Source organism: Heterodontus francisci, chromosome 35, assembly GCF_036365525.1.
Source record: "Heterodontus francisci isolate sHetFra1 chromosome 35, sHetFra1.hap1, whole genome shotgun sequence".
Classification (NCBI taxonomy): Eukaryota; Metazoa; Chordata; class Chondrichthyes; order Heterodontiformes; family Heterodontidae; genus Heterodontus; species Heterodontus francisci.
In genome coordinates this window covers 37,618,276-37,643,452 of record NC_090405.1, presented here as the reverse complement: position 1 = coordinate 37,643,452, position 25,177 = coordinate 37,618,276, and the positions used below count along the sequence as shown (strand labels likewise).

The window sequence follows — 25,177 nt, the reverse complement described above, 5'->3', positions numbered from 1 at the left end:
CCCATATAGAACAGGATATGCATGCAATGAGTCCCAGCTAGCTTGCCATGGTAGTCAACTCAGTTTGCACTAGGACTCTCTCGCTGCATTCCTGCTGACTCTCTCTGCTGTTGCACTGTTGCCACTCTGGAGAACTCTCACTGCTCTCCCTCTCCATATTGAAATGTGTCACAAGCACTGATGGTGCTCTGGACCACTCCAGCTTCTGTTCAGAGACACGCAACTAGTTTATTTTGTTTGTACAATTATTTTCAAAATTAAAGAAAATTGTTATTTACAACTGAAGAATACTCTATACTGTTCTCTGGATCCATTCTCTAAAGGCCCATTGAAGGTTTATTTAGGAGACTTGCTCCCTGCTTTTTGAATGATCCCACCGAAGATCGATAGGTGATCAGGAGGAGCATATAAACATAGGAGAGCCATGCACTGAGGAAATGATAGTTTGCATAGGGCAAAGTTTTGGTTTGTGTAAAAAAACCTTTGAATTTGTTATGAAAGCACATCTAGTTATCCTAGAATAAAAGCAAAATACTGCAGATGCTGGAAATCTGAAATAAAAACAAGAAATGCTGGAAATACTCAGCAGGTCCGGCAGCATCTGTGGAGAGAGAAGCAGAGTTAACGTTTCGGGTCAGTGACCCTTCATCAGAACTGACAAATATTAGAAATGTAAAAGATTTTAAGCAAGTAAAGTGGGAGTGGGGCAAGAGATAACAAAAGAGAAGGTGTTGATAGGACAAGGTCAAAGAGAAGGTCATGGAACAAAGGCAAATGGTATGTTAATGGTGTGGTGAAAGACAAAGTATTAGTACAGAGAGGGCGTCAATTGACAGTAAAATGAACAGCCCTGGCCCCGAGCACAAACATGAAAAAAAAACAGTGGGTAGGCACAGTAGAAACAAACTAAATAAACAAATAAAAAATAAAAAATAACTAAAAATAAAAAGGGGGTGGCCCTTCATACTCTGAAATTATTGAACTCAATGTTCAGTCCGGCAGGCTGTAGTGTGCCTAATTGGTAAATGAGATGCTGTTCCTCGAGCTTGCGTTGATCACTGGAACACTGCAGCAATCCCAGGACAGAGATGTCAGCATGAGAGCCGGGGGTGGGGGGGGGATGCTGCAATGGCCAGCAACCGGAAGCTCGGGGTCATGCTTACGGGCTAAGCGGAGGTGTTCCGCAAAGCGGTCACCCAATCTGCGTTTGGTCTCCCCAATGTAGAGGAGACCACATTGTGAGCAGCGAGCACAGTATACTAAGTTGAAAGAAGTACAAGTAAATCACTGCTTCACCTGAAAGGAGGTCCTCCATTACCCCCACCACCTCTTCCCCTTCCCACGGCACCTTCCCCTGCAATCGCAGGAGGTGTAATACCGGCCATTTACCTCCCCTCTCCTCACTATCCAAGCTCCCAAACACTGCTTTGAGGTTGCTGCTGTTGATGCTGATCTGTGGTGGATTATAATTTCCTTGGGGCTGTGGTTGGCACAGCACTTCTGTTTTCTTTAGGCTAATAGTAAGGCCAAAGGCTTTTGCCAACTCAGAGAAACAGTTTACAATGAGCTGTATTGCCTCCTCAATGTGTGCCAGAAGGCTGCAATCGTCAGCAAACACAAGCTCTGCGATGAGCTTTTCTGTGGTTTTGGTATGTGCCAGTAGTCATCGCAGGCTGAAGAGACTGTTTAGAAGTGGATGTATTTGCCCTCTGTCAAGACTGTCTTTGCCTCTTGAAGCATCATACTGAAGAAAATAGAGAAAAGGGTTGGTGCCAGAACACACCCTTGCTTAACACCATTGGAGATAGGGAAGCTGTCTGACAGGGCTCCATTCTGCTTGACTTGACCTTTCTGGCTATTGAGCAGTTGACAGAGAATGATGGGGAAATTTGGAGAGCACCCCAATCTAGATAGTATCTTCCAAAGTCCGACCTGGCTGACTGCATCGAACACCTTTGTGAGATCTATAAAAGTCATGTACAGGCCCATGTTTTGTTCTCTACGCTTCTTCTGTATCTGTCTTGGCACCAAAATCATGTCTGTAGTTCCCCTGCTGAGTCTGAATTCATACTGACTTTCAGAGAGGCTTTCTTCAGCTATTGTCCGAACAAGTCTATTTAGAGGCATTCTGGCCAAGATTTTGCCTGCAATGGAGAGCAAGGTGATGCCTTTGTAATTTGAAAGTCAGACTTATCTCCCCTGTTTTTGTAGAGGGGCCCCTTTTTATTTTTAGTTCTTTTTTCTTTGTTTATTTTATTTTAGTTTGTTTCATCATTTTTTTTTTACCTTGTGCCTGCCCACTTTTTTTTCATGTTTGTGCTTTGGGCCAGGGCTGTTCATTTTTCTGCCAATTAACACCCTCTCTGCACTAACACTTTGTCTATCAGCACACCATTAACATACCGTTTGCCTTTGCTCCATGACTTTCTGGATAGTTATTCTCTGTGACCCTGCCCTATCAACACCTTCGTTTTTGTTATCACTTGCCCCACCCCCGCTTTGTTTGCTTAAAACCTATTACATTTCTAACCTTTGCCAGTTCCGATGAAAGGTCACTGACCTGAAGTGTTAAATTTGCTTCTATCTCCACAGATGCTGCCAAACCTGCTGTGTATTTCCAGCACTTCTTGTTTTTATTTCTAGTTATCCTGGCTTCGGGGTCGAGGTAGATTGCATTTAAATGTTTTGGGGCATGTGACCCATTTCAGCTCTTGCTTTATATCCTTCTTACAACACTTGGTGCCTCTCCTGATGTTTATCTCCTAACAGAACATTTCTGACTTTTAAATAAAATCAGAATGAGGTTCTAATTTTTCGATGTTATTTAGAAACTTGCCAATTTTGATTTCAGCTTCTTTATCATAGGATCCAGCTGGAATATTTGGTCCTAAGACAAACTGGATTTTCTTGTTGACTGAGTTTTATATCTTCTCAGTAACAGGCTGTTCCTCAACGCCTGTGTTGCTTGTGGTGCTCTCCGATATATCATGGACCTCAAACTGCAGTTTTGTGCCAACTTCCAATCAACTCAGGGTTCCTCCAGCCCTCCTTAGTTTGTCTCCACTTTGCACCACCTGTCCGGTAAACAGAATGACATCTTCTCTTGCAGGCGAAGTTATTTTTGAACGGAACAAAGCTGGGAAGTTTGCTGGAAAAGACAGTCACCAAGATGCATTAACCTTTGAAGAAGCTGTCGAAGAAGCAGGTAAAGATTTGTTTTCTGGAATCCTTCTGCGTTTTGGTGGTCGTTTGAAATCATTGTTGGCTCTACTATAACATTTTTCTCTCTCTCTCTCTCTCTCTCTCTGACTGTGGAGAGGTCCTTCACTTCAGTTTAGTGTCGCTCTCAGACTGAGATGGGGTTCTTGGTCTGTGGGGAGATTGCACAAATCAGTGGTCTATTAGTGCATCAGTTGGTAGCACTCTCGCTTCTGAGTCAGAAAGATTGTGGGTTCTGGTCCCGCTGCAGAGAGTTAAGCACAAAATCTAGGCTGACACACCCTGTCAGAGGTGCTGTCTTTTGGGTGAGACGTTAAACTGAAGCCTTGATTGCCCTCTTAGGTGCACATAATAGATCCCATGGCACTATTTTGAAGATCAGGGCAGTTCTTCCTGGTGTCCTGGCTGATATTTATCCCTCAACCAACACCTAAACCATGCTCCTACAAAAAGCCCCAGGGTGTTCTAACACATTAAAGGTATTATGTAAATGGATTGTTATGGCCATGTGGTGTGACATGGGTAGTTCTCACTGGTTCCCACACAAGAAGAAACCGATAGAGAAGGGAAAGAGGAAGTTTTTTAGTGTGGTGGGGTGGGGTGGGGGGGTGGGTGGAAGGTTACAATAAAGCTGTGAATTCTCTTGTGACTCAAGTTCTAGATGGATGCAGGCCTGATATGATTGTAGATTTCTCACTTGATTGAAGGTTCTGTTGAAGATGGTGGGTCACTCCAGCTCTGGGGCGGCACAGTGGCACCGCAGCCTCACAGCTCCAGCGACCCGGGTTCAATTCTGGGCACTGCCTGTGTGGAGTTTGCAAGTTCTCCCTGTGTCTGCGTGGGTTTTCTCCGGGTGCTCCGGTTTCCTCCCACAAGCCAAAAGACTTGCAGGTTGGTAGGTAAATTGGCCATTACAAATTGTCCCTAGTATAGGTAGGTGGTAGGGAAATATAAGGACAGGTGGGGGGGATGTGGTAGGAATATGGGATTAGTGTAGGATTAGTATAAATGGGTGGTTGATGGTCGGCACAGACTCGGTGGGCCGAAGGGCCTGTTTCAGTGCTGTATCTCTAAACTAAACTAAACTAAACTCTCTCTGCTGTATAATGCAGATGTCAGACTTTTGCAGCAGGACATGTGCTTGCTAGAATGTCAGCTGTTACAAGTAGCTTCACCTTCTGGGTCAGTCTTTCTGGCTGTCTTGTTTTAAGGTAAAATGTGTCACCTCTCCCCTCCTGTTAGGAGACACTTTGGCTTCTTCCCCATGATGATTACACAGTGGCACAGGACATGGCTACTTCACACTTCCCTTTGGTTTAGCAGAAGGCATTCAATTCTGGAATGTTTTTAGGATAGCTGTCAGATGGGTTTCATTAACACCTTTTGGCTTTGAAGATTTGTTCTTTGTCAGACTGTTTGAATACACAAAAGGCCAATCCCCTTTTTCTTTGGCAGCCATTTTGGAACATTGTTCACTTTTTAAAAAGATTTTTTTTTTTAAAGACAAAGTCCATTTTTTTTATAACTCTTCAGAGTTAGTCTGTGAATGTTGTATATCACACTTCTGATGTGTCTGACACCTCCCCCCAAAAGGGAAAAAAATTAATTTGGTTTAGAAAGGGGGAAAAAGAAACAGTAAGACAGTTTAGGGTGACACCACTGTACATAATCATTTCATTCACTTCTCAAGCTTCCAGTCTATGATTTTTGTCATCCTCCTTCCTTTGGATCAGGCACCATCAAAAAAATTGCACTTTGTTTTGGTTACATGTTGTCAAATGGGTTGCTGTTTCACACACCAGTGTGTGCTACTTTTGGACCATGTGATTGTTGGTGAAGTTTTTATTATGCACATTTTCATTTCTGCTTGTGGCAAGATTCACTCTATAAGCTTTAACCCATTGACTACAGCTTCCACAACACATGGCATTAACCATTCAAGTTCTGGTACATTGACAGTTCTTATTTCTAGGGTGATAGTGGGTGATACATTGTTTTTTAGTCCTTGCGAGCCATTGAGACTTCTTCCTGCCACTTGTTCTGGCTGGGTTCTGACTCTAAATTGTTGGGTTTGATTAGTTTTGGATTTGGAACTTGATTGCGTGATACCTCAGTGGGTAGTTTCATACTGACCTCACTTTTAGTTCTTTTGTGATTTTCACAAGTGTGTTTCACCTTAGGGTTTGTTACCTTCCCTTTTCCTTTTACTTCAGAGATAGGTGTTTCCCTAATCTGCCCCTTGTCCTCTAGGCTTGCAGGTGCTTGTCCAGCTTCCACTGCACTCCCCTGTGGCACTACAACTAGGTGAGGCACTCTTGGCTTTCCTGTTTGGGAATTTTCCTCGTCCCTATTGAAATCTTTAAAAAAAGGTTTCAGCTCAACATATCTCGGTTGCTTTTCTTTCAGTTTGTTGGCTTTTATCGTAGTTTCTTTAAATCTTTTTTGGCTCTATCTGGGCCCTTTTAAATTCTTCTGGCTCTATTGCCCTCTGTGGGATTTTTTGGACTTTCCCAGCCCTCTGCAGTTGTACAGAGTTTTGTTTTCTCCCCTCAGTTTCCATGACTATTCTGGACCCTCTGGGTACAATACTGTGCTTTCTGCCAAGTCATTGCCTAGCAATAGGTCTACCTCTTGCATGGGTAAGCTCGGAATGATTCCACCTGTCACTACCCCAGTGACCAACTTACTCTGTAGGTAAATTTTAACCAAGGGAATTTTCAAGCATTTTCTAGTAAGACCTTTTACTAATACCGTGGTATTTGTTCTGCTTTCCAGTGGCATTTCTGTCAGTTTGGCTGCCAGAAGGGTTTGAAAGCAACTGATATCCCTAAGGATGGTTATCTCCTTGTCTGGTGCCTGGGACACAAAAGTAGTAATTTTTCCTCTGTACAAAAAGTTCTGATCTGTGCTGTGCTCTTGCGTTATATTGGAACACAGGCTTATAACTTACAAAGCCACAGACACAGGCTTGACTGCAGCACCTCCTACTGATTTTTTGGCATACCAACTATTGGTCTGGACATGCCCAGATTTACCACACTGGAAACATGTCGGGCGGGCCTCTATTAGCTTCTCCCCTGGGTTCCTTCTTTTAAAAGTTGGAGACTGGTCGGATTTTCCTTCCCTGCTCTCCTTTTCTCTTGAGCCCATTTTTTCTTCCTCTACATCCCTGCTATCTCTCCCTAGTTTATATGAATTACTAGATACAAATGTGTTTGGTGTTTGGGATTTACATATTAATTCATAGTCGTTGGCCATGTTTGAAACTTCTCTTACTCTTGTGACTCTTTGTTCTTCGATGTGAGTTATTATGCTACTTGGGATGCTATTTTTAAACTCTTCCAGCATCATCACTTCTCTCAAATTTTCATATGAGGGTTCTAGCTTGAGAGACCATATCCTGCGATTAAAAGCCATATGTTTGATTCTTTTGAATTCACTGCAAGTCTGTGGGGGTCTTTTCCGGGTGTGTTGGTATTTCTGTCTATATGCTTCTGGTATCATATGCATTTAGAATTGCAGTTTCATTTTGTTCCTAATCAGAGAAACTTTGTTCTGATAACGGGGAAAAACTTATTGAGCCCTGCCACGAACTTGCCTTGTAAGTGGAGAATCTAGAATTCTTTCAGCCATTTTAGCCTGGTAGCTATTTTCTCAAATGAGATAAAATATGACTCAACCTCCTCATTAAATTTTGGAACTAGTCTTGAGTGTCTCAGCATATCAAAGTTTTGCTCTGAATGCGGGTAAGGTTTGTGTGACTAGCAGCATTTTCATTTTTGGTTTGCAGTCTCTAACTCAAACCTTCTCGCTGCTTCCTCTCTTTCCTTTTCAACTGCATCTCCCTTTTTTTCCTTTTGAAGCTGAAATTCTCTCTCTCCCTTTTTCATCTGTAACTGGATTCTAGTTAGAATCATTTTTTTCAGACTCTGATTGTAGGCTTTCTTCTTCCAGCTCAGGGTTAAATTTAAAATGGTTGGCTAGACTCTTCACCAGTTCAGGTTTCTTTGCTTTTTGTCTGAAAGTGTTTCCCACCTCTGTAGCTAAGCTTTCTATATCTTCAACACTTAATTTGTTTAACTTATCATGGGATATTCTCCCTGCTCTACAAACTCCTTAGCATTAACTGTGGTCATCTCTTTTGTTTCTAGCACCATAGAGAAAAAACAGAAGAATACAAGAAGACCTGTTAGTTTATTTTTCCACAATTTTTCCTCGTCTGGCTGGCAGTTCAGATCTTGGTTTCAAGCCCCCAATTTGTTATAGCCATGTGGTGTGGCGTGGGTGGTTCTCACTGTTCAACTCTCCACCTGACCGCAGCAAGTGCATTTGTATTAGAGATTAGCCCCTGGGTGTTTTATTTTTCCAATAACCAGACAGCGACAGGTTTTCTTGTAGGTTTTAAAAAACAAAGTAAATTGTTTATTGATCAATACGCCTTATCCCGAAATTGTCACAACTGCATCCACTCACATATTCACTCACACACACACACGCTCACACACACTCTCACACGAAGAAACAGAGAAGGGAAAGAGGAAGGTATTTTTTTAGTGGGGGTGAAAGGTTACGATAAAACTGTTGAATTCTCTTGAGATTCAAGTTTTAGATGGTTGCAGGCCTGATATGATTGTAGATTTCTCTCTTGATTGAAGGTTCCGTTGAAGATGTTGGGTCACTTCCAGTTCTCTGTACACACACACACACACACACACACACACAGACACACAGACACACAGACACACACACACACTTTGTCAACTCCCATCTCCTGTTAGGTCACAGTCTGGGTTCTTTCCCATACTGATCACACCATAGCCCAGTATGTGGCTACTTCAAACCTCCTTTGTTTTAGAAGTAGACAGATGCTCGACAGGAGCGACAGTAACAGGGTAGTGGTTATGGGGGACTTTAACTTTCCAAATATTGACTGGAAATACTATAGTTCGAGTACTTTACATGGGTCTGTTTTTGTCCAGTGTGTGCAGGAGGGTTTTCTGACACAGTATGTGGACAGGCCAACCAGGGGCGATGCCACATTGGATTTGGTACTGGGTAATGAACCCGGCCAGGTGTTCGATTTAGATGTAGGTGAGCACTTTGGCGATAGTGATCACAATTCGGTTAGGTTTACCTTAGCGATGGGCAGGGACAGGTATATACCGCAGGGCAAGAATTATAGCTGGGGGAAAGGAAATTATGACGCGATTAGGCAAGATTTAGGATGTGTAGGATGGGGAAGGAAACTGCAGGGGATGGGCACAAACGAAATGTGGAGCTTATTCAAGGAGCAGCTAATGCGTGTCCTTGATAAGTATGTACCTGTCAGGCAGGGAGGAAGTTGTCGAGCAAGGGAGCCGTGGTTTACTCAAGAAGTTGAAGCGCTTGTCAAGAGGAAGAGGGCGGCTTATGTTAGGATGAGACGTGAAGGCTCAGTTAGGGCGCTTGAGAGTTACAAGCTAGCCAGGAAGGATCTAAAGGGAGGGCTAAGAAGAGCAAGGAGAGGACACGAGAAGTCATTGGCGGATAGGATCAAAGAAAACCCTAAGGCTTTCTATAGGTATATCAGGAATAAACGAATGATAAGAGTTAGAACAGGGCCAATCAAGGATAGTAGTGGGAAGTTGTGTGCGGAATCAGAGGAGATAGGGGAAGCGTTAAATGAATATTTTTCGTCAGTATTTACAGTAGAGAAAGAAAATGTTGCCGAGGAGATTACTGAGATACAGCCTACTAGGCTAGATGGGATTGAGATTCACAAGGAGGAGGTGTTAGCAATTTTGGAAAGAGTGAAAATAGATAAGTCCCCTGGGCCAGATGGGATTTATCCTAGGATTCTCTGGGAAGCCAGGGAGGAGATTGCAGAGCCGTTGTTGTTGATCTTTAAGTCGTCATTGTCGACAGGAGTAGTGCCGGAGGACTGGAGGATAGCAAATGTTGTCCCCTTGTTCAAGAAGGGGAGTAGAGACAGCCCTGGTAATTATAGACCTGTGAGCCTTACTTCGGTTGTGGGTAAAATGTTGGAAAAGGTTATAAGAGACAGGATTTATAATCATCTTGAAAAGAATAAGTTCATTTGCGATAGTCAGCACGGTTTTGTGAAAGGTAGGTCGTGCCTCACAAACCTTATTGAGTTTTTCGAGAAGGTGACCAAACAGGTGGATGAGGGTAAAGCCGTGGATGTGGTGTATATGGATTTCAGTAAGGCGTTTGATAAGGTTCCCCACGGTAGGCTATTGCAGAAAATACGCAAGTATGGGGTTGAAGGTGATTTAGAGCTTTGGATCAGAAATTGGCTAGCTGAAAGAAGACAGAGGGTGGTGGTTGATGGCAAATGTTCATCCTGGAGTTTAGTTACTAGTGGTGTACCGCAAGGTTCTGTTTTGGGGCCACTGCTGTTTGTCATTTTTATAAACGACCTGGATGAGGGTGTAGAAGGGTGGGTTAGTAAATTTGCGGATGACACGAAGGTCGGTGGAGTTGTGGATAGTGTCGAAGGGTGTTGTAGGGTACAGAGGGACATAGATAGGCTGCAGAGCTGGGCTGAGAGATGGCAAATGGAGTTTAATGCGGAGAAGTGTGAGGTGATTCACTTTGGAAGGAGTAACAGCAATGCAGAGTACTGGGCTAATGGGAAGATTCTTGGTAGTGTAGATGAGCAGAGAGATCTTGGTATCCAGGTACATAAATCCCTGAAAGTTGCTACCCAGGTTAATAGGGCTGTTAAGAAGGCATATGGTGTGTTAGCCTTTATTAGTAGGGGGATCGAGTTTCAGAGCCACGGGGTCATGATGCAGCTGTACAAAACTCTGGTGAGGCCGCACCTGGAGTATTGCGTGCAGTTCTGGTCACCGCATTATAGGAAGGATGTCGAAGCTTTGGAAAGGGTGCAGAGGAGATTTACTAGGATGTTGCCTGGTATGGAAGGAAGGTCTTACGAGGAAAGGCTGAGGGACTTGGGGTTGTTTTCGTTAGAGAGAAGGAGGAGGAGAGGTGACTTAATAGAGACATATAAGATAATCAGAGGGTTAGATAGGGTGGATAGTGAGAGTCTTTTTCCTCGGATGAGGATGGCAAACACGAGGGGACATAGCTTTAAGTTGAGGGGTGAAAGATATAGGACAGATGTCAGAGGTAGTTTCTTTACGCAGAGAGTAGTAGGGGCGTGGAACGCCCTGCCTGCAACAGTAGTAGACTCGCCAACTTTAAGGGCATTTAAGTGGTCATTGGATAGACATATGGATGTAAATGGAATAGTGTAGGTCAGATGATCGGCGCAACATCGAGGGCCGAAGGGCCTGTACTGCGCTGTAATATTCTAATTCTAATTCTAATTCTAATTCTGGAATGTTGTTCAGCATAGGTGTAAGATAGGTTTCATTAACACCTTTTGGCTTTGAAGATTTGTCCTTTGTCTTTGTCAGACTGTTTGAATACACAAAAGGCTAATCCCCTTTTTCTTTGGCGGCCATTTGGACTATTGTTCACTTTTTAAAATAAAGATTAATTTTTCAAAGACAAAGTCTGTTTTTCATAACTCTTCAGAGTTTGTCTGTGAATGTTGTATCATCGCATTTCCGATGTGTGCGTAACTGGATGCTGTTGTAATAAAGCCCAAGTTCGTTGGAAACCTGAAGTATTCAGCCGCAAAGACAGCACTGTTTTCACTGCAGGCAACACTGCTCTGGAATGTTTCAGTGCAAGTTGTACTGTAGAGATAAATTCAGAGAGTTACGATAACTCTTGGCAAGCTCGCAGTGGTGTTTTTTTTTACCCTCAGTGGTTTATACTTTATTGCTGTTAAAAAGCCTCATTTTATTTTTTGTGTGTCTTTTCAGGTTTTGGCATTTTCCATGTGGTGCTGTTGGTTATCTGCGGGTGGGCGAATGCCAGCGACGCCGTTGAAATTCTGTGTGTGTCATTCCTCCTTCCCACTGCCCGGTGTGATCTTCATCTTAGCACAGCAGATATGGGTTGGCTTACAGCAAGTATCTTCCTAGGTACACCTTTCACAACCTCTGATGGCTATTCCTTGTGCCAACAACCGATGCCCACTTTAGTCTCAACTCCAGGCAGGAACAGGGATGGTAGAGGTGCCAAACTTGAGACTGAAAATGAAAAGACTAACGGGAAATGTTTCCCTGTGCCATTTCCACCCATCGTGCCCTTTTAAACAGGGGTGTGGTCTGATTAGTCTAAGGCATGTCTGATTTCCAAGAGCTTCTTTGCAGCAAGCCCAATGTTAGTTTGTGGATGGCTGATGGTACATGTTGTAGGAAGACACTGGGCCCATTGGTGGTTATGGCGGTGGCCTTGCAATCCAGAGGTTGCGCGATCAAATCCTACCATTGGAAGTTAAGAATTGGAATTCAGTAAAATCTGATCATTTCTAGGCCGCCAACAAATAAAGTAACCATGAAAGCTGCCGGATTGCTGTAAACTCTAATGTCCTGAGGGGAGCCCTATTCAATCTCACCTGCATTTGGCTCCAGCCCCATCTTTCATGATTGACTCAATGCCCTCATGAGTTAGGGATGGGTAATAAATGTGGCCTTGCCGGTGTCATTCTGAGAAAACATAGAATATAAAAAAAGAATCCTTCTGGCTGAGAGCTCAGATCTTTGGTAAGAGTCAGTGGGCTCCAAGAATTGGTCAACTCTTGGGTTGAAACTTGTAATCTTCAAGGTTTTGGCTGAAGGGATAGGGTGAGACAATACTGACTTAAAGGCACAGTTCTGAAGAGTGTGCAGGGACAGAGGGGCTTGGGGGTTCATGTGCATCAATCTTTGAAAGTGGCAGGACTATTGAGAGAGTGGTCAGCAAAGCATATGAGATCTTGGGCTTCATAAATAGAATAATTGAGTACAAAAGCAGGGAAGTTATGTTAAACTTGTATAAGGCTCTGGCTAGGCCCCAATGAGAGTATTGCATCCAGTTCTGGTCACCACACTTTAGGAAGGATGTGAGGGTCCTTGAGATGGTGAAGAGAATGATTCCAGGGATGGAGGATTTTAGTTACAAGGTTAGGTTGGAAAAACTGGGCTTGTTTTCATTGGAGCAGGACATTAATGGGAGATTTAATAGAGGGTATACAAGATTATGACAAGCTTAGATAAGTTAGACAAGGAAAAACTGTTCTCATTAACTGATGATACAAGAACTAGGGGACACAGATTGACGGTTTTGGGAAAGAGATGCAGGGGGAATATGAGGAAGAACTTTTTTACGCAGTGGGTGGTAATGACCTGGAACTCACTGCCCACAAGGGTGGTGGAAGCGGAGACAATCAATGATTTCAAAAGGAAATTGGATGGGCACTTGAAAGAAATAAACTTGCAGAGCTATGGGGATTGAACAGGGGAGTGGGACTGACTGAATTGCTCTGTGGAGCGCTGGCATGGACTTGATGGGCTGAATCATCATTTCTGTGCCGTGAGTGACTCTATGGGCTCGATTTTACCAAGCCCATGGCATCAGGCTCCGTGGTGGGGATGGGGGGAGCGGGGGGTGCGCCCGAATATGGATCTGGCAATGGCCTGCCATGGAGGTCCGGAGGGCCCAGCCCAATCCTGCCGGCGGTGGCAAGGCTCCGTGGCGGCCCCGCCCGCCTCTGGGAGACGGGACTCAAATTTCAATATTTAATCAATAAAATGAATACATTTAAATAAACCTACCTTCCATCTTCCGGGCCCACCACGATTTTCAGTATGGCGGCTATCACTCCCACACCTTCAAATGCCCATCTGGGGAAAGCTGGCGTGACACTGGTGGAGAGGGGGGAGGAGGTCAGACTTTCAGTGCCGGGTGGGGGAACGGGGTCAAATAAACATAATGGTTGTAGGGGATGCTGGGAAGGGGTGAACTTTAAACTTTGTGCAGTTTGTGGCGGGGGAAGGTCAGATTTAAAAGGTAAATGTTTTGGTGGGGGGAGAAGGGCAAATAGTTAATGTAATTGTTATTGGGGGATGGGAAAGGGGCATTAGAAATTTATTGGATAAATTTTGGGGTGGGGATACTGCTTTAAAAATTCAAATTTTTAGTCACCCTGACAGGGCCTGACCATGGCAAACAATTCCTATGCACTGTCAAATAAATCCTTGTGTCAGCGAGACTCAAACTCCAGCTTACAAAGAATGACACGTGTTTATCTAACACCTTTCATGACCTCAGGACATTTCAAAGCACTTTACAGCCAATGAAGTGCTTTTGAAGTGTAATCACTGTTGTAATGTCGGAAACGTGGCAGTCAATTTGCGCGCAGTAAGATCCCACAAACAGCAATGTGATAATGACCAGATAACCTATTTTCAGCAGTTGGTTGAGGGATAAATATTGGCCAGGACACTGGGGAGAGCTCCCCTGCTCTTCTTTGAAATAGTATCATGGGATCTTTTACGTCCACTGAGAGGGCCTTGGTTTAAAATCTCATCTGAAAGGCAGCACTTCCAACAGTGCAGCACCCCCTCAGTACTTGCACTGAAGTGTCAAAAAGATTTTGCACTCAGGTTCTTGAAGTGGGAACCCACAACCTTCTGACTCAGAGGCAAATGTGCTGTCACTGAGGCAGGTGCCTGCATGCAGGTGGGGAAGCCAAAATAAACAGTCTGTTTTTTCCCTGAAGGTGGCAGGACAGGTAGAAAAAGTGGTGAAGAAAGCATATGGAATGCTTTCCTTTATTGGCCGAGGTGTAGATTACAAAAGCAGGTTATGAGGGGCCTAGATAGAGTAGACAGGAAGGACCTGTTTCCCCTAGCGGAGAGGTCAATTACCAGAGGCACAGATTTAAGGTGATTGGTAGAAGGATTAGAGGGGACATGAGGAAAGACTTTTTCACCCAGAGGGTGGTGGGTGTCTGGAATTCACTGCCCGGATCGGTGGTGGAAGCAGAAACCCTCAACTCATTTGAAAGGTACCTGGACCTGCACCTGAAGTGCTGTAACCTGCAAAGCTACGGACCAGATGCTGGAAGGTGGGATTAGATTGGGTGGCTAGTTTTCTCAGTCGGTGCAGACACGATAGGCTGAATGGCCTCTTTCTGTGCCGTAACTTTTCTATAGTTTGATGGTTGTTCATATTCTGCAAGTGTACATTGTTTTTATCTGCTACCTGTTGCCAGCTGCTGAGAAGATGAATCCTGTCCCTATCCTGGTCCTCCTTTCACATCACTCACAGCGTAGAAATGGATCTGGTTTTGATAATTCTAGGCAACCATTAAAATTAATTTCCTCGAATATTCAAATCAGTTTTTTGTACGATAGGCCACTAAAGTCAATGAAGTTTACAAATAATGGCCTGGAAAATCCTGGCAAGCTTGCCAAAATTTGCACTGATTTTCCCGCCAGTGAGAATCTAAAAGCCGGTGTAAAACAAGAGGAAATCAGTGTAAACAGTCAGAGGAAAGTGTTCAACTTACACCATGTTCCTTCTGTAGGATTCTCTCTCATGCATGAAAATTAGCCAACAAACCAGAATTGGTTTAAAAATCGAGGTAATTTAGGGGTTCATGTAAAAAAGCGTGTGTAAGTGACTTTCAATCGAATTTCCTCGACCTTTCGTGTCGACGAGCGGTATTGCACTGTACATACGCTGCAGGTTTTCAACACATTTGAGCCCAGTTAAACAATTAAAAAAAAATTTAGCACAATGATTACAGAGCCAGAATGTGTAAGATGTGAAATGTCCAAATTGATGCGGTTCATTGCTTGCCTAACGCACCAGCATAAAAATTCTATTAATTTACCCACTTTTAAGTTAGTGGATTTAGGGAACCATCCCACCTTTCCAGACGGATCAGCTTTGTCTCCAGCTTATTTCAAGTGACAGCTCAATATTGGTATTACAGTAATAAGCTGCTTATCTAGCTCGATTTGCATTTAGAATTGAGTAATGCTAAGTACAAACTCAAACATCCAGTTTTCCTTAATTTAAAACAAAAAATTTCCTCCTTTTTCCTCCCGTTCTCTTTTATTTTAGCTTGAATAATTAATTTTACTATCTCTTACTCCCTATTACTTATTTCCCATCTTTGCATGTTTTTTCATTGTTTAAAAAGGCTTGATATACCATTGTTCCTTTGCTTTCCTGCTCCCACTGTCTTGTTTTTAGATGGGAGTCATTTTCTTTTTGTAGAGAAAACTCTCAGATTTAAATATAATAACACAGCTACAGTTTCAGGCAGGAGGAAGCCTTTGATCTGGCAGACCCGCCTATTTACAGTATGCTCTTGCTACATTTTTAAGAACCAGTTTAGCAGCCAATAAGTAATCTCGAATATTGATGCGTTCAAATTATGGATGTGACTAAGTTAATTGTTGGTTGACAATTGAGCGCACTGCATATACTTAAATTAGTTCTGAATGTGGGTTGCAGCTCCACTCCAGGACCCGAGCACATAATCCAAGCATATAGTACTGAGGGAATGCTGCATTGCTGAAGGTGCCATATTCCAGATGAGATGTTAAACCAAGGCCCCCTCAACCTAGTGGGTGTCGAAGGTCCTGTGGCATAATTTGAAGAAGCTTGTGGGGGTGGGTGGTGTGGTTCCAGTCCTAAATTCCTCCTTCAGCCAGTACCTGAGGGAAAAAAGGGACAGATTAATGGTCATTCAGCTCTTTGCTATTTGTGGAATCTCGCTGTATGCAAATTGGCTGCTGCGTTACACTTCAAGAGTAATTTTCTGGATGTGAAGCACTTTGGGTCATCTTGGAAACGTCATAGGCACTGTATAGTTGTAAGTTCAGTTTTATTTTTAGACAGGTCACACCCCTGAGAAACGTGTTGGATCCAACCTTGCATTAACAGTGTTTCTCTCCATTTTGCGCAGGTATGATGGTTGGGGGATATGTGTGGGGGGTTCTGGCAGACCTGAGAGGCCGTCAGCGAATTCTCATCTTTTCATTGACGGTGAATGGTGTCTTTGGAGCTGTGTCTAGCCTGGCGTCTAATTATTGGCAGTTCCTACTGTTGCGATTCATTAGCGGAATCGGGTGAGTATCAAGTCAGCCTGCTGCTTTCCATCTTTCACCTCCTTCGGTTCCCTGTACCATCTGTGACCACTTGGCAATCCCGAGGCACAGAGCACCACCTGCTACTCTGTGTTGAAGCTTCACTGTATTGTCCCATAGCTTTGCTCCCCCTCCATCCCAGTCCCAAACACATCAGGCTGAGTTTGAGAAGGGGGTGGATTGGAGGCAGGAACTTAGTCCTTGCGTTGCCCTTCATCTGCCTCCCAAGTGGAGAGTTGCCATTCACTTTTCCCTGCCCTCTGTCGAAGGTGTCTGGCCTGAAATTGGATGGAATGTGGGGAGTGAGGGTTAAGACTTGCATGGCTGTAGTTTCTGGAATTGTGCATTGGTACCACAGGTGAGAACACCTTTCCCATCTTGGCGTACAGCTGAAAGTAAAGAGCTTGAGCTTTGTGCTGGAAGCAGATGCAATAGTACCTTTCAAAAGGGAATCAGACAAATACTTGAAAAGGAAATATTTGCAGAGCTATGGGGAATGAGCAGGGAAGTGGGACGAGTTGAATAACTTTCAAAGACCCACCACGGGCTTGATGGGCCAAATGGCCTCCTTCTGTGCTGTATTATTCTATGATTCTTTAATCTTGGGCTTTAGGGTACCACGTGAATCCTCCATCAGGTAATTTGTTTGAAAGCGCTCTGACACACCTATTCTTAGGTAACTCCCTGCCTTTTACATTGTGCGTAGTTTGGAATTAATTTTTTAATGGGTGTGTTCATTTCCTCACTAATTCAGGCCTCCATGGGGCTATAAATCAGCCAACAGTCTCATAAGGTAAAAAACTCAGATGATCTGGGGTTAGGGCACAGGGCAGTTTGCGGGAGTAGAGTTATCCTGTATGCTTTGGAACATAAGAATGTGAGGATACAAAGTGGGTAATCAGACTGTCCAAGTCAATCTATCCCTCTGGTGGAATATACATAGAATCCCAGTTACCTGAAGAATGTCATTTCAAAGATAAAGCAATGTAACATTGTGTAACAGTTTAAATTGACAGAACGAACAGAATGTTTTGTTAAATAATTAACTTTTACTTCAGCATTGGAGTCCTCTTTCACTGTATACACACTGTCCCAGTCATCTCACTATATACACTGCCTTTTGCCAGTCTCCGCTCGCACTATATACTTGCTGGCAGTGTCAATGGGCAACATTGCTGCAGATTCTCAGCATATAAAATGTTTTATTTCAAACATGGAATTACGCATCCTAGTGTTGCTCCATGTAAAACCATGTCACTTAATTTTCAATCTCGCTCCATCACACTTTTGCTAAAGGCTGCATTTGCTGACACCGCTACCGCTAGGTGGCGCTGCAGCGGCACATGCGCAAATGCAGCCTGTGCCACTAAAATGTCACAGTCTGCGACCTCAGGCAGCTGCCAGGACTAAAGATGGCGCTGCTCAAATAATCACATGAAGGCAACCTAACAAACACATGGCAGCAGACAATGGCTGGAGTGAGAGACCGAGCGGGCCGGGGCCGGGGGTGGTGGGGTGGGAGCGGACAGGGCCGGGGACGGCGGGGAGCAGAGTGGGCTGGGGACGGGGGGAAGCAAAGTGGGCCGGGGACGGCGGGGAGCAGAGTGGGCCGGGGACGGGGGGGGAGCAGAGTGGGCCGGGGACGGGGGGGGGAGCAGAGTGGGCCGGGGGGGGAGCAGAGTGGGCCGGGGACGGCGGGGAGCAGAGTGGGCCGGGGACGGGGGGGGGAGCAGAGTGGGCCGGGGACGGGGGGGGGGAGCAGAGTGGGCTGGGGACGGGGGGGGAGCAGAGTGGGCCGGGGACGGGGGGGGAGCAGAGTGGGCCGGGGACGGGGGGGGGAGCAGAGTGGCCCGGGGACGGGGGGGGGAGCAGAGTGGGCCGGGGACGGGGGGGAGCAGAGTGGGCCGGGGACGGCGGGGAGCAGAGTGGGCCGGGGACGGGGAGAAGCTGAGCGGGCCTGGGGGGAGCGGAACGGCTGGGGAGTGGGCGAGCAAACGGGCTGGGAACAGGGGGTAGCGGAGCGGCTGGAGAGAGCAGCGAGGGTGGTGTGGGTAGCGGAGCGGCCGGAGAGAGCGAAGCGGCGGGAGAAAGAGCAGTGGGGGCGGGGTGGGGGGGGAGCGGAGCGGCCGGGCGTGGGAGGGAGGGAGGAGGAGTGCATTTTTCTGCGCTTGCGCCATAAACGTGCAACAGCAAAAGACGTACCGGCCGGTCCCCCGCACCCAGCGACACCAAGGTCTTCGGCCGCTCGCTCCCTGCAGCTCTTTACGGCCTCTCGTTTCCGGCCCCCTCCATCCAGCTGCTCCCTCCAGCCCAAGATCCCCCATCCAGCCACTCTCTCCCCTACTTCTCAACTGTACTTCAGGCATTGCAGCTGTCTGGTCCCTGCCTTTTGCATCCCCCTCTTCAGGCACTTCTGAATTTAACTCCCTCCCACTACACCCCCACCCCCCCTCTACCCCCACCCCCCACCTCCCCCTCTCCCCCCCCACCTCCCCCTCTACCCCCCACCACCCCCCTCTACCCCCCACCACCCCCTCTACCCCCCACCACCCCCTCTACACCCCACCTCCCCCTCTTCCCCCACCCCCTCTACCCCCCACCTCCCCCTCTTCCCCCACCCCCCTCTACCCCCACCCAACTCCCCCTCTCCCCCCACCCCCCTCTACCCCCACCCAACTCCCCCTCTCCCCCCACCCCCCTCTACCCACCCCCCCCCCCACACCCCCCCCTCCCCCAAGGACCACAGTTGAATATCTGAAGTGCAGTTGCAAAGTCGGAAAAATAGCATCAAAAACCTCAACAATCCCGGGTTTAATTATTGAGAAATTTTATTAAGTGCATTAAACATTCAAGGCACTGCTGTGCATGGATACATGAGTGTTGTGTCACCAGCATTCCCGTGAGACAGACAGGCCGAGTCTCTGCGATGCAGAACTAAAGAGATTGTTCCTGGAGAGCCTTGCGGTGAATGAACACTTGGCTCTCTATTCCACTACTGTATTGTCCATGTGAAGAAGGCAAAGTCACAAGAGTCTGAGCTCAGTCTATTCTTCGTGAATGTTCCCCAAACGCATCCCAATGTGCATTCCCAATTCATCCATAAATGCCAGGTTCCTTTCCACATCATGACAAGCTCCACAGTATGATCCAGTTGACTTCGTTGCTTGAATGCTGACCTTAAGTCTCAAGGATTGTTTTCTCGACGGCATGTTTTACATGAAAAGAAATAAAGCAAATCAGTGTGAGAGCTTCCCTCCCTCCGTCCATCCACTGAAATTACTGTTGTGCACATCTTTTTAAGTTCTGCAGTGAAGGCACCAATTGATAACATTGCCAATGAAGCACTTATTACCCACCACAGATGCAGGAATCAGCACATCCTTGCGTCCTCTCCTGCACTGCCTCCGTTGCTTGAATGCTGTCCTTAAGTCTCAAAGATTGTTTCCTCGAGAGCATGTTTTACATGAAAAGAAATAAGGAAAGAACATCAGTGTCAGAGCTTCGCTACCTCCAATGAAATTACTGTTGAGCATGCTTTATGTTCTGCAGTAAAGACATGTACTGAGAACACCGCCAATAAATCACTTAGTACCCACCTCAGCTGTAGGAGTCAGGATGATGTTACTGCCCCTATATCGTGATGGTTCAATGCTGCTCTCAGGGAAAACATGAATGATGTGAGGGTGCTGGAAAAAGAAGAACATTTCTTTTGGACTATGAACATAAAGCAGGCCATTTAGCCCAGCTGTTCCCTGCTAGTGGTTATGCTACTCCTGCGTCTTCCCATCCACTCCCATTTAATTCTGCCTACTACTATCAGCATCACCTTCCATTTCTTTCGCTCTTATCTACCTTTGCCTTAAAGCAACACTGAGGATGGAGAACGGTGTGGCTGCACTCCCACCTCACCAGTTGTGTACGCAGTAAGAGCATTCCCATTCGTGCTACCACCGGACACGGCATGCTTGTTTCTTTCAGTGCTCAGTCTCTTCTTGCTGAATGTTCCCTAAACGCTTGACCCGTTTGGACGCCCTCTCTGCTTGACAGGCAGCAGCTGGCAATTACGGAGTCTCTCAAGGCTCTGCTGGTTGTTTCAAGGGCGGATGGGGAAACAGGTGGCTGTGTGTCTATGTGCACTGCTCTGATGGGTGCAGGAACAGGTGGCTGTGTGTCCATGTGCACTGCTCTGATGGGTGCAGGAACAGATGGCTGTGTGACTGAACAGCAAGAAGTGGATCCCGCAGGTGGGGGAAGGGGAGCTGTGAACAAGCAGGCGTATGTATGGTCCATCAGCTCATTAGGCCAAGGGGTGAAACGTTCAGAATCCATGGATTGTGGCATGTGACTGATGTCCAGCTCAAGGCCACCTCCATCCGAAGGTGCGTCCGGGCAATTGTTGGGCAAATTAATTGGCTCCATCTCATCGGCCAGTCCTTGCTGCCAGCGGAGAGTCTGTCGCCGCAGCCAGTCCAGTTTCCACATGAATGATGCCGTTCCACTCTGCAGAATGGCCTGTTGTAGCTGATACAATTGATCTGAAAGCAATCGGTATTTTTCATTGTAGCTGAGGGGCCTTGGCTGTTCCTCTGTAATCACAATGGCAGCAGTCATGCCTGTCCTCGGTGTCTGAGATTCACGCCAGCGGCAGTTGGGGGAAAGCCTCTGCAAAGACAGACCGAGATGTCTCTGTACAACAATAGCATGTTTGCAGGGCAACAAAGTCTGAATGGAGAAGATGCAGCTGCAGGTAGCCTGGCCATCATGTATCTGCAGTGTGTACTGTTTGGCACCAGAAATCACAGTCACTGTGCCTTCATCCTGCGTCTTGACATGTACTCGCTGAATGTGGCTATGATCCTGATGTATCAGCTTCATAGCATGACTGGTGAATCCTGTGTAAAATGATTGTAGATCTGCTGGTGCCTCTGCAATGCGCTTGAAAGAGGCTCCCTGCAGGAATGTGGAATAGGAGCGCTCCCGATCCAGGACACTATTGTGGAAGATCAGCGCTGAGATGTATTCCTTCATGGATGAGGAGGAGTGGAGCAGGTGCTTTATCTTGCCATTCTCTGACTCAATGCGATTTTTGGTGTTGTTCCCAAACGTTAGGACTTTACCGTGTGAACATGATGCCCACATCTCCTTCTGTGGAATCCAGTTTGTAAGCAGGTAGTCCTGCAGGGGTGGGTAGAGATGTCCAATCCTTTCTACACAACTTGTGATCTTGTCCTCCAAAGGTGCATGAACCATTTCCTTGCAGATCATTAACAACTGATCCCTCAGTTCACCATTCAATGGGTAGCTGCTGATCTTCCTCCTCATGCTCTGTATCACATGGAACTGACAGAGGAGAACCATTGCAGCTGGGAGATGCTTCCTGATCGCATTGATCCCATTGATGTCCTTATCCACAATGGCTGATCTCACGCGGCAGGCGCTGGATCCCATGAAATCGACAAAAACACCCACAATCTCGTCCAGCATCTGAGCCGTCTCATTCCTCACCATGGCATAGAGCACAGCCCTGCCCCTACCAACATTGTCCTGCACCATCACCTGGTACAGAGGGTAGCCGCATTTGTTCACTTTGTACTTTCCGTCCATGAACAGCAGTTCAGGAAAGGCCTGCAGGTGGGCCTTCATGGCTGGTGTCATTAAGGCAATATAGAGGATGTTGCTTCCCTGCAGGCCAACCCGCACCGTGGCCCCGTCCTGCTGAATCTTCTCCAGCGTATCACACAGCGCATCCATGTTGTCATCCCCTGTTTTGAGCCGGGATTTTACATTTCTAATGTCACTAAGGGTCACGGTCTTGTTGAATGAACACTCGATATCATCCTTCAGCTGTTTGTTCCCAGCCTGCAGCTTGACCAACTCTTCTACCTTCAGCCTTTCATCCTGGTTCAGTTGTTGTCTCCTTGCATAGAAGCGTAAACATTCTGGATCCAAAACATGACCGGTATGTACAAGATGGTAGGAGCTGACACACAGATTGTTCTTGCTCGTATTGAATTTCACACTGATGAAGACCTCACAGCCCAGGGCGAGATACCTGAAAAGTTACACAGACATTCAATGAGCACGCCCAAGTTCCTTGTGCCCTCACCAAAACGTCAGCCATCCCCAGGTGTGTTGTTGGCAGCAGTTTACATGCGCACCATGACAAGGTCCCAAAAACTGGTGCGCACCTGCTGCGCAGTGCAGAGGAGGTTGTGCAGAGGTGGTCGACCAGCCATTGCTCCATCCAGGAAATCACAACAAAGGCAGTCTGTAGACACTTAAACAGACCCTGGGGGGGCGGGGGGGGGGGTGGAGGCAAGGGTGGGGGGTGGTGTGCATACGCGTGGCTTTGTGGGCACAGGATCTCACTGACGAGCTGTATTGATACTGCAAATCTAATCTTGATTCAATGTGCATCAAGGAACAGCGTTACAGGACTGACACGCTACACAAGTGGAAATGTAATGACCGCAGCACCTACCTCTGATTCGGTCTCACCCCAGTAGAACGGAGAACGGATGCGTAGCTGCCCATAGTGTACACAGCACAGCCTCACCGAGGCATACTTAAAGCGGATGGGAATTTCGATTCGCCGTCTCTTGTTCTCCCTCTCAAGTGTATGGGTGCTCACTTTTTTAAATAGACTCCCCGTTGCCTGTAAGCACAACAGCAAATCGCATTCAAACAGCATTGTTAACACAGTAAAACATAACAAGGCACATCACAGGATGTGCCTGCAAACCATGCTACCTGTTGAAACATCTCCAGTTTACTGCTGAAGTCGTCAGAACTCTCGAACTCCTGGGTTGTGAAGGTGGCAAGGAACTGCTCTGTGGAATCTACTGAAGTTGCCATCATCGACGTTTGCAGTTCAGGAAGGCTATTAAGGGACCACATGGGAAACATGAGATGAGATAAGAAATACAGAATGCACTCCATTGAAACTTTACAGAAATGAAAGTGACTGTTTAGATGGAAAGCTGTTCGCTGGACTGCAGCACATGTGCTGCCTGCACACAGCCCTAGACAATGGAAAGGATTTTAGTGCAGTGCAGTGAACTGGAGCACATGCAGTGTCCCAGACAATGGAAATGTTTTCAGAGCAACTTACAACAGCAGAGCAACTTACCTTGTAGCAATCTCCTCTTTCTAATAAAAATGAAGCAGACTGAAATCTCCAAAACGACTAAATAATCGCGATAAAATGCCAGAAAATGCCCGACGACACCTCTCCTGCCCTTCTTTGAAATAGAGCCCTGGGATATTTTACCTCCACCTGAGGGGGCAGATGGGGCCTTAGGTTTAACGTCTCATCCGAAAGAAGGCATCTCCGACTTGGATCTAAAATGTTCTTGTATGATTATAGATGTAGACAGCGTGTTGAGGTAGATATATACTGTGTTTGATCTTGGGTTGCTGGGTGGGCCCAGCTCGCTGTGACGGGTCTTGTAATAATATGACTTTGCTTGCTTCCCTAGTGTTGGCGGTTCAATACCTGTAATATTCTCCTATTTTTCGGAATTTCAACCCCGGAATAAAAGAGGCTCCATGGTCAGTGCTTTGGCCACCTTTTGGATGGCAGGGAACATTTTAGCAGCAGGTAGGTGGAGTTGCACGAGCAAGAAAATGGAGAGCCACACTCAGCGGCTCCACATCTCACTCTGTTACAGTTGGATTACCTTGTGGCCCTATTGATGAACGAGCTCCTGGCTGCCAATGCTGTGAATGCTCCCCGGTCCGCCTTGGGGAATTCCAACTGCACCTCCTCACTGATCAGTGCAGCTTAAATAATTCCACCAAATGTGAACCTTAAGGTTCCAGAGCAAGTCATGGAAACATACAGCACTGAGGGAGTCCATTCTTCCCATTGTGCCTGTGCCAGCTCTTTGAACGAGATATCCATTTAGTCCCAATACTGCAGCTCTTTCCCATAACCCAGAAAATATCTCCTTTCAAGTATATATCCAATTCCCTTTTGAATCTGCTTCCTCCACTTAACATTAATTGACGTATCTCTTGGTGAGATGCATCTTCCCCAGCTTGAATGTCGGTGCACTGTCCATGATTTTGACCAACTGTCTAACATTTTACACACATCACCCATTCAATCAACACGTGAAACACTGTATGCCCTTGACTTGCTATGCGGCTAAACCTGCCTTTCTGCCCACACTGCTTTACGCCGCTTGCTTGCTAACAAATTCCAAAGCCTTTCTGAATCTGCTTGTGCCGTCTGCCCCATTAAAATTTGAAATTCGATTTGGCAAAGTTATCCTGGACAACAACAACAACAACAACTTTCATTTATAATGTCGTAAAACCTCTCGCAGATTTATGACCGGGATCAACTGGACCCCCCCCCCCCCCCCACACCCCACTCCCCCTCCTCCACTCTGCAGTTATTTAAGTCTTTCTCTGCAGTCGAAGAGCACATGAATGCTGCTTCTCCTTGTGAGATGGTGAAAAATGTAATAGGAAAGTAGCTTATCAATACATAAGTCAGCATTAATATCTCGGTATTGTGAGGATGTGATGGAGGCTATCACATGGGTTAAGGTTAGATGGTTGGGATTCCCCAGGGGAATGCTAAGTTAGCAGGAGGTGTCTGGCTAATACAATTTACGAAGCATCAAAAGGTTTACTTATGAGATATAATTAGTTTGGAGCCAACGTGCCCAGAATGCAGCTGTTGAGGTGACATTTATTATGTTGCAAAGTTGGCTTTACTGTTTACATAATTCCCACAATCCAGTGAGAATGGAGTGTGTGTGGTGTGACTTTGCCATCTGCTGGTGGTGTAGCATAAGACGTGATGATCACATGATCATCTTGGAACCAATAGGTTCGTTCACAACATGTCATAGAATCATACATCACAGAAGGAGGCCATTTGGCCCATCAGTGTGCCAGCTCTTTGAAAGAGCTACCCAGTTATCCCACTACCCCAGCCCTGC

General features: G+C 46.1%; 1 protein-coding gene across 2 annotated transcripts in view; it reads left to right on the top strand.

The window, feature by feature from the left end:
- Nucleotides 1-25,177, top strand: part of sv2 (synaptic vesicle glycoprotein 2) — an 86,871-nt gene that overhangs the window by 13,943 nt on the left and 47,751 nt on the right. For both annotated transcript variants that reach the window (XM_068015368.1, XM_068015367.1), the window contains exons 2-5: nucleotides 3,110-3,205; nucleotides 11,058-11,219; nucleotides 16,043-16,205; nucleotides 23,702-23,823. In XM_068015368.1, the coding sequence (XP_067871469.1) occupies nucleotides 3,110-3,205; nucleotides 11,058-11,219; nucleotides 16,043-16,205; nucleotides 23,702-23,823 (543 nt within the window). The remainder of the gene's footprint in view (nucleotides 1-3,109; nucleotides 3,206-11,057; nucleotides 11,220-16,042; nucleotides 16,206-23,701; nucleotides 23,824-25,177) is intronic.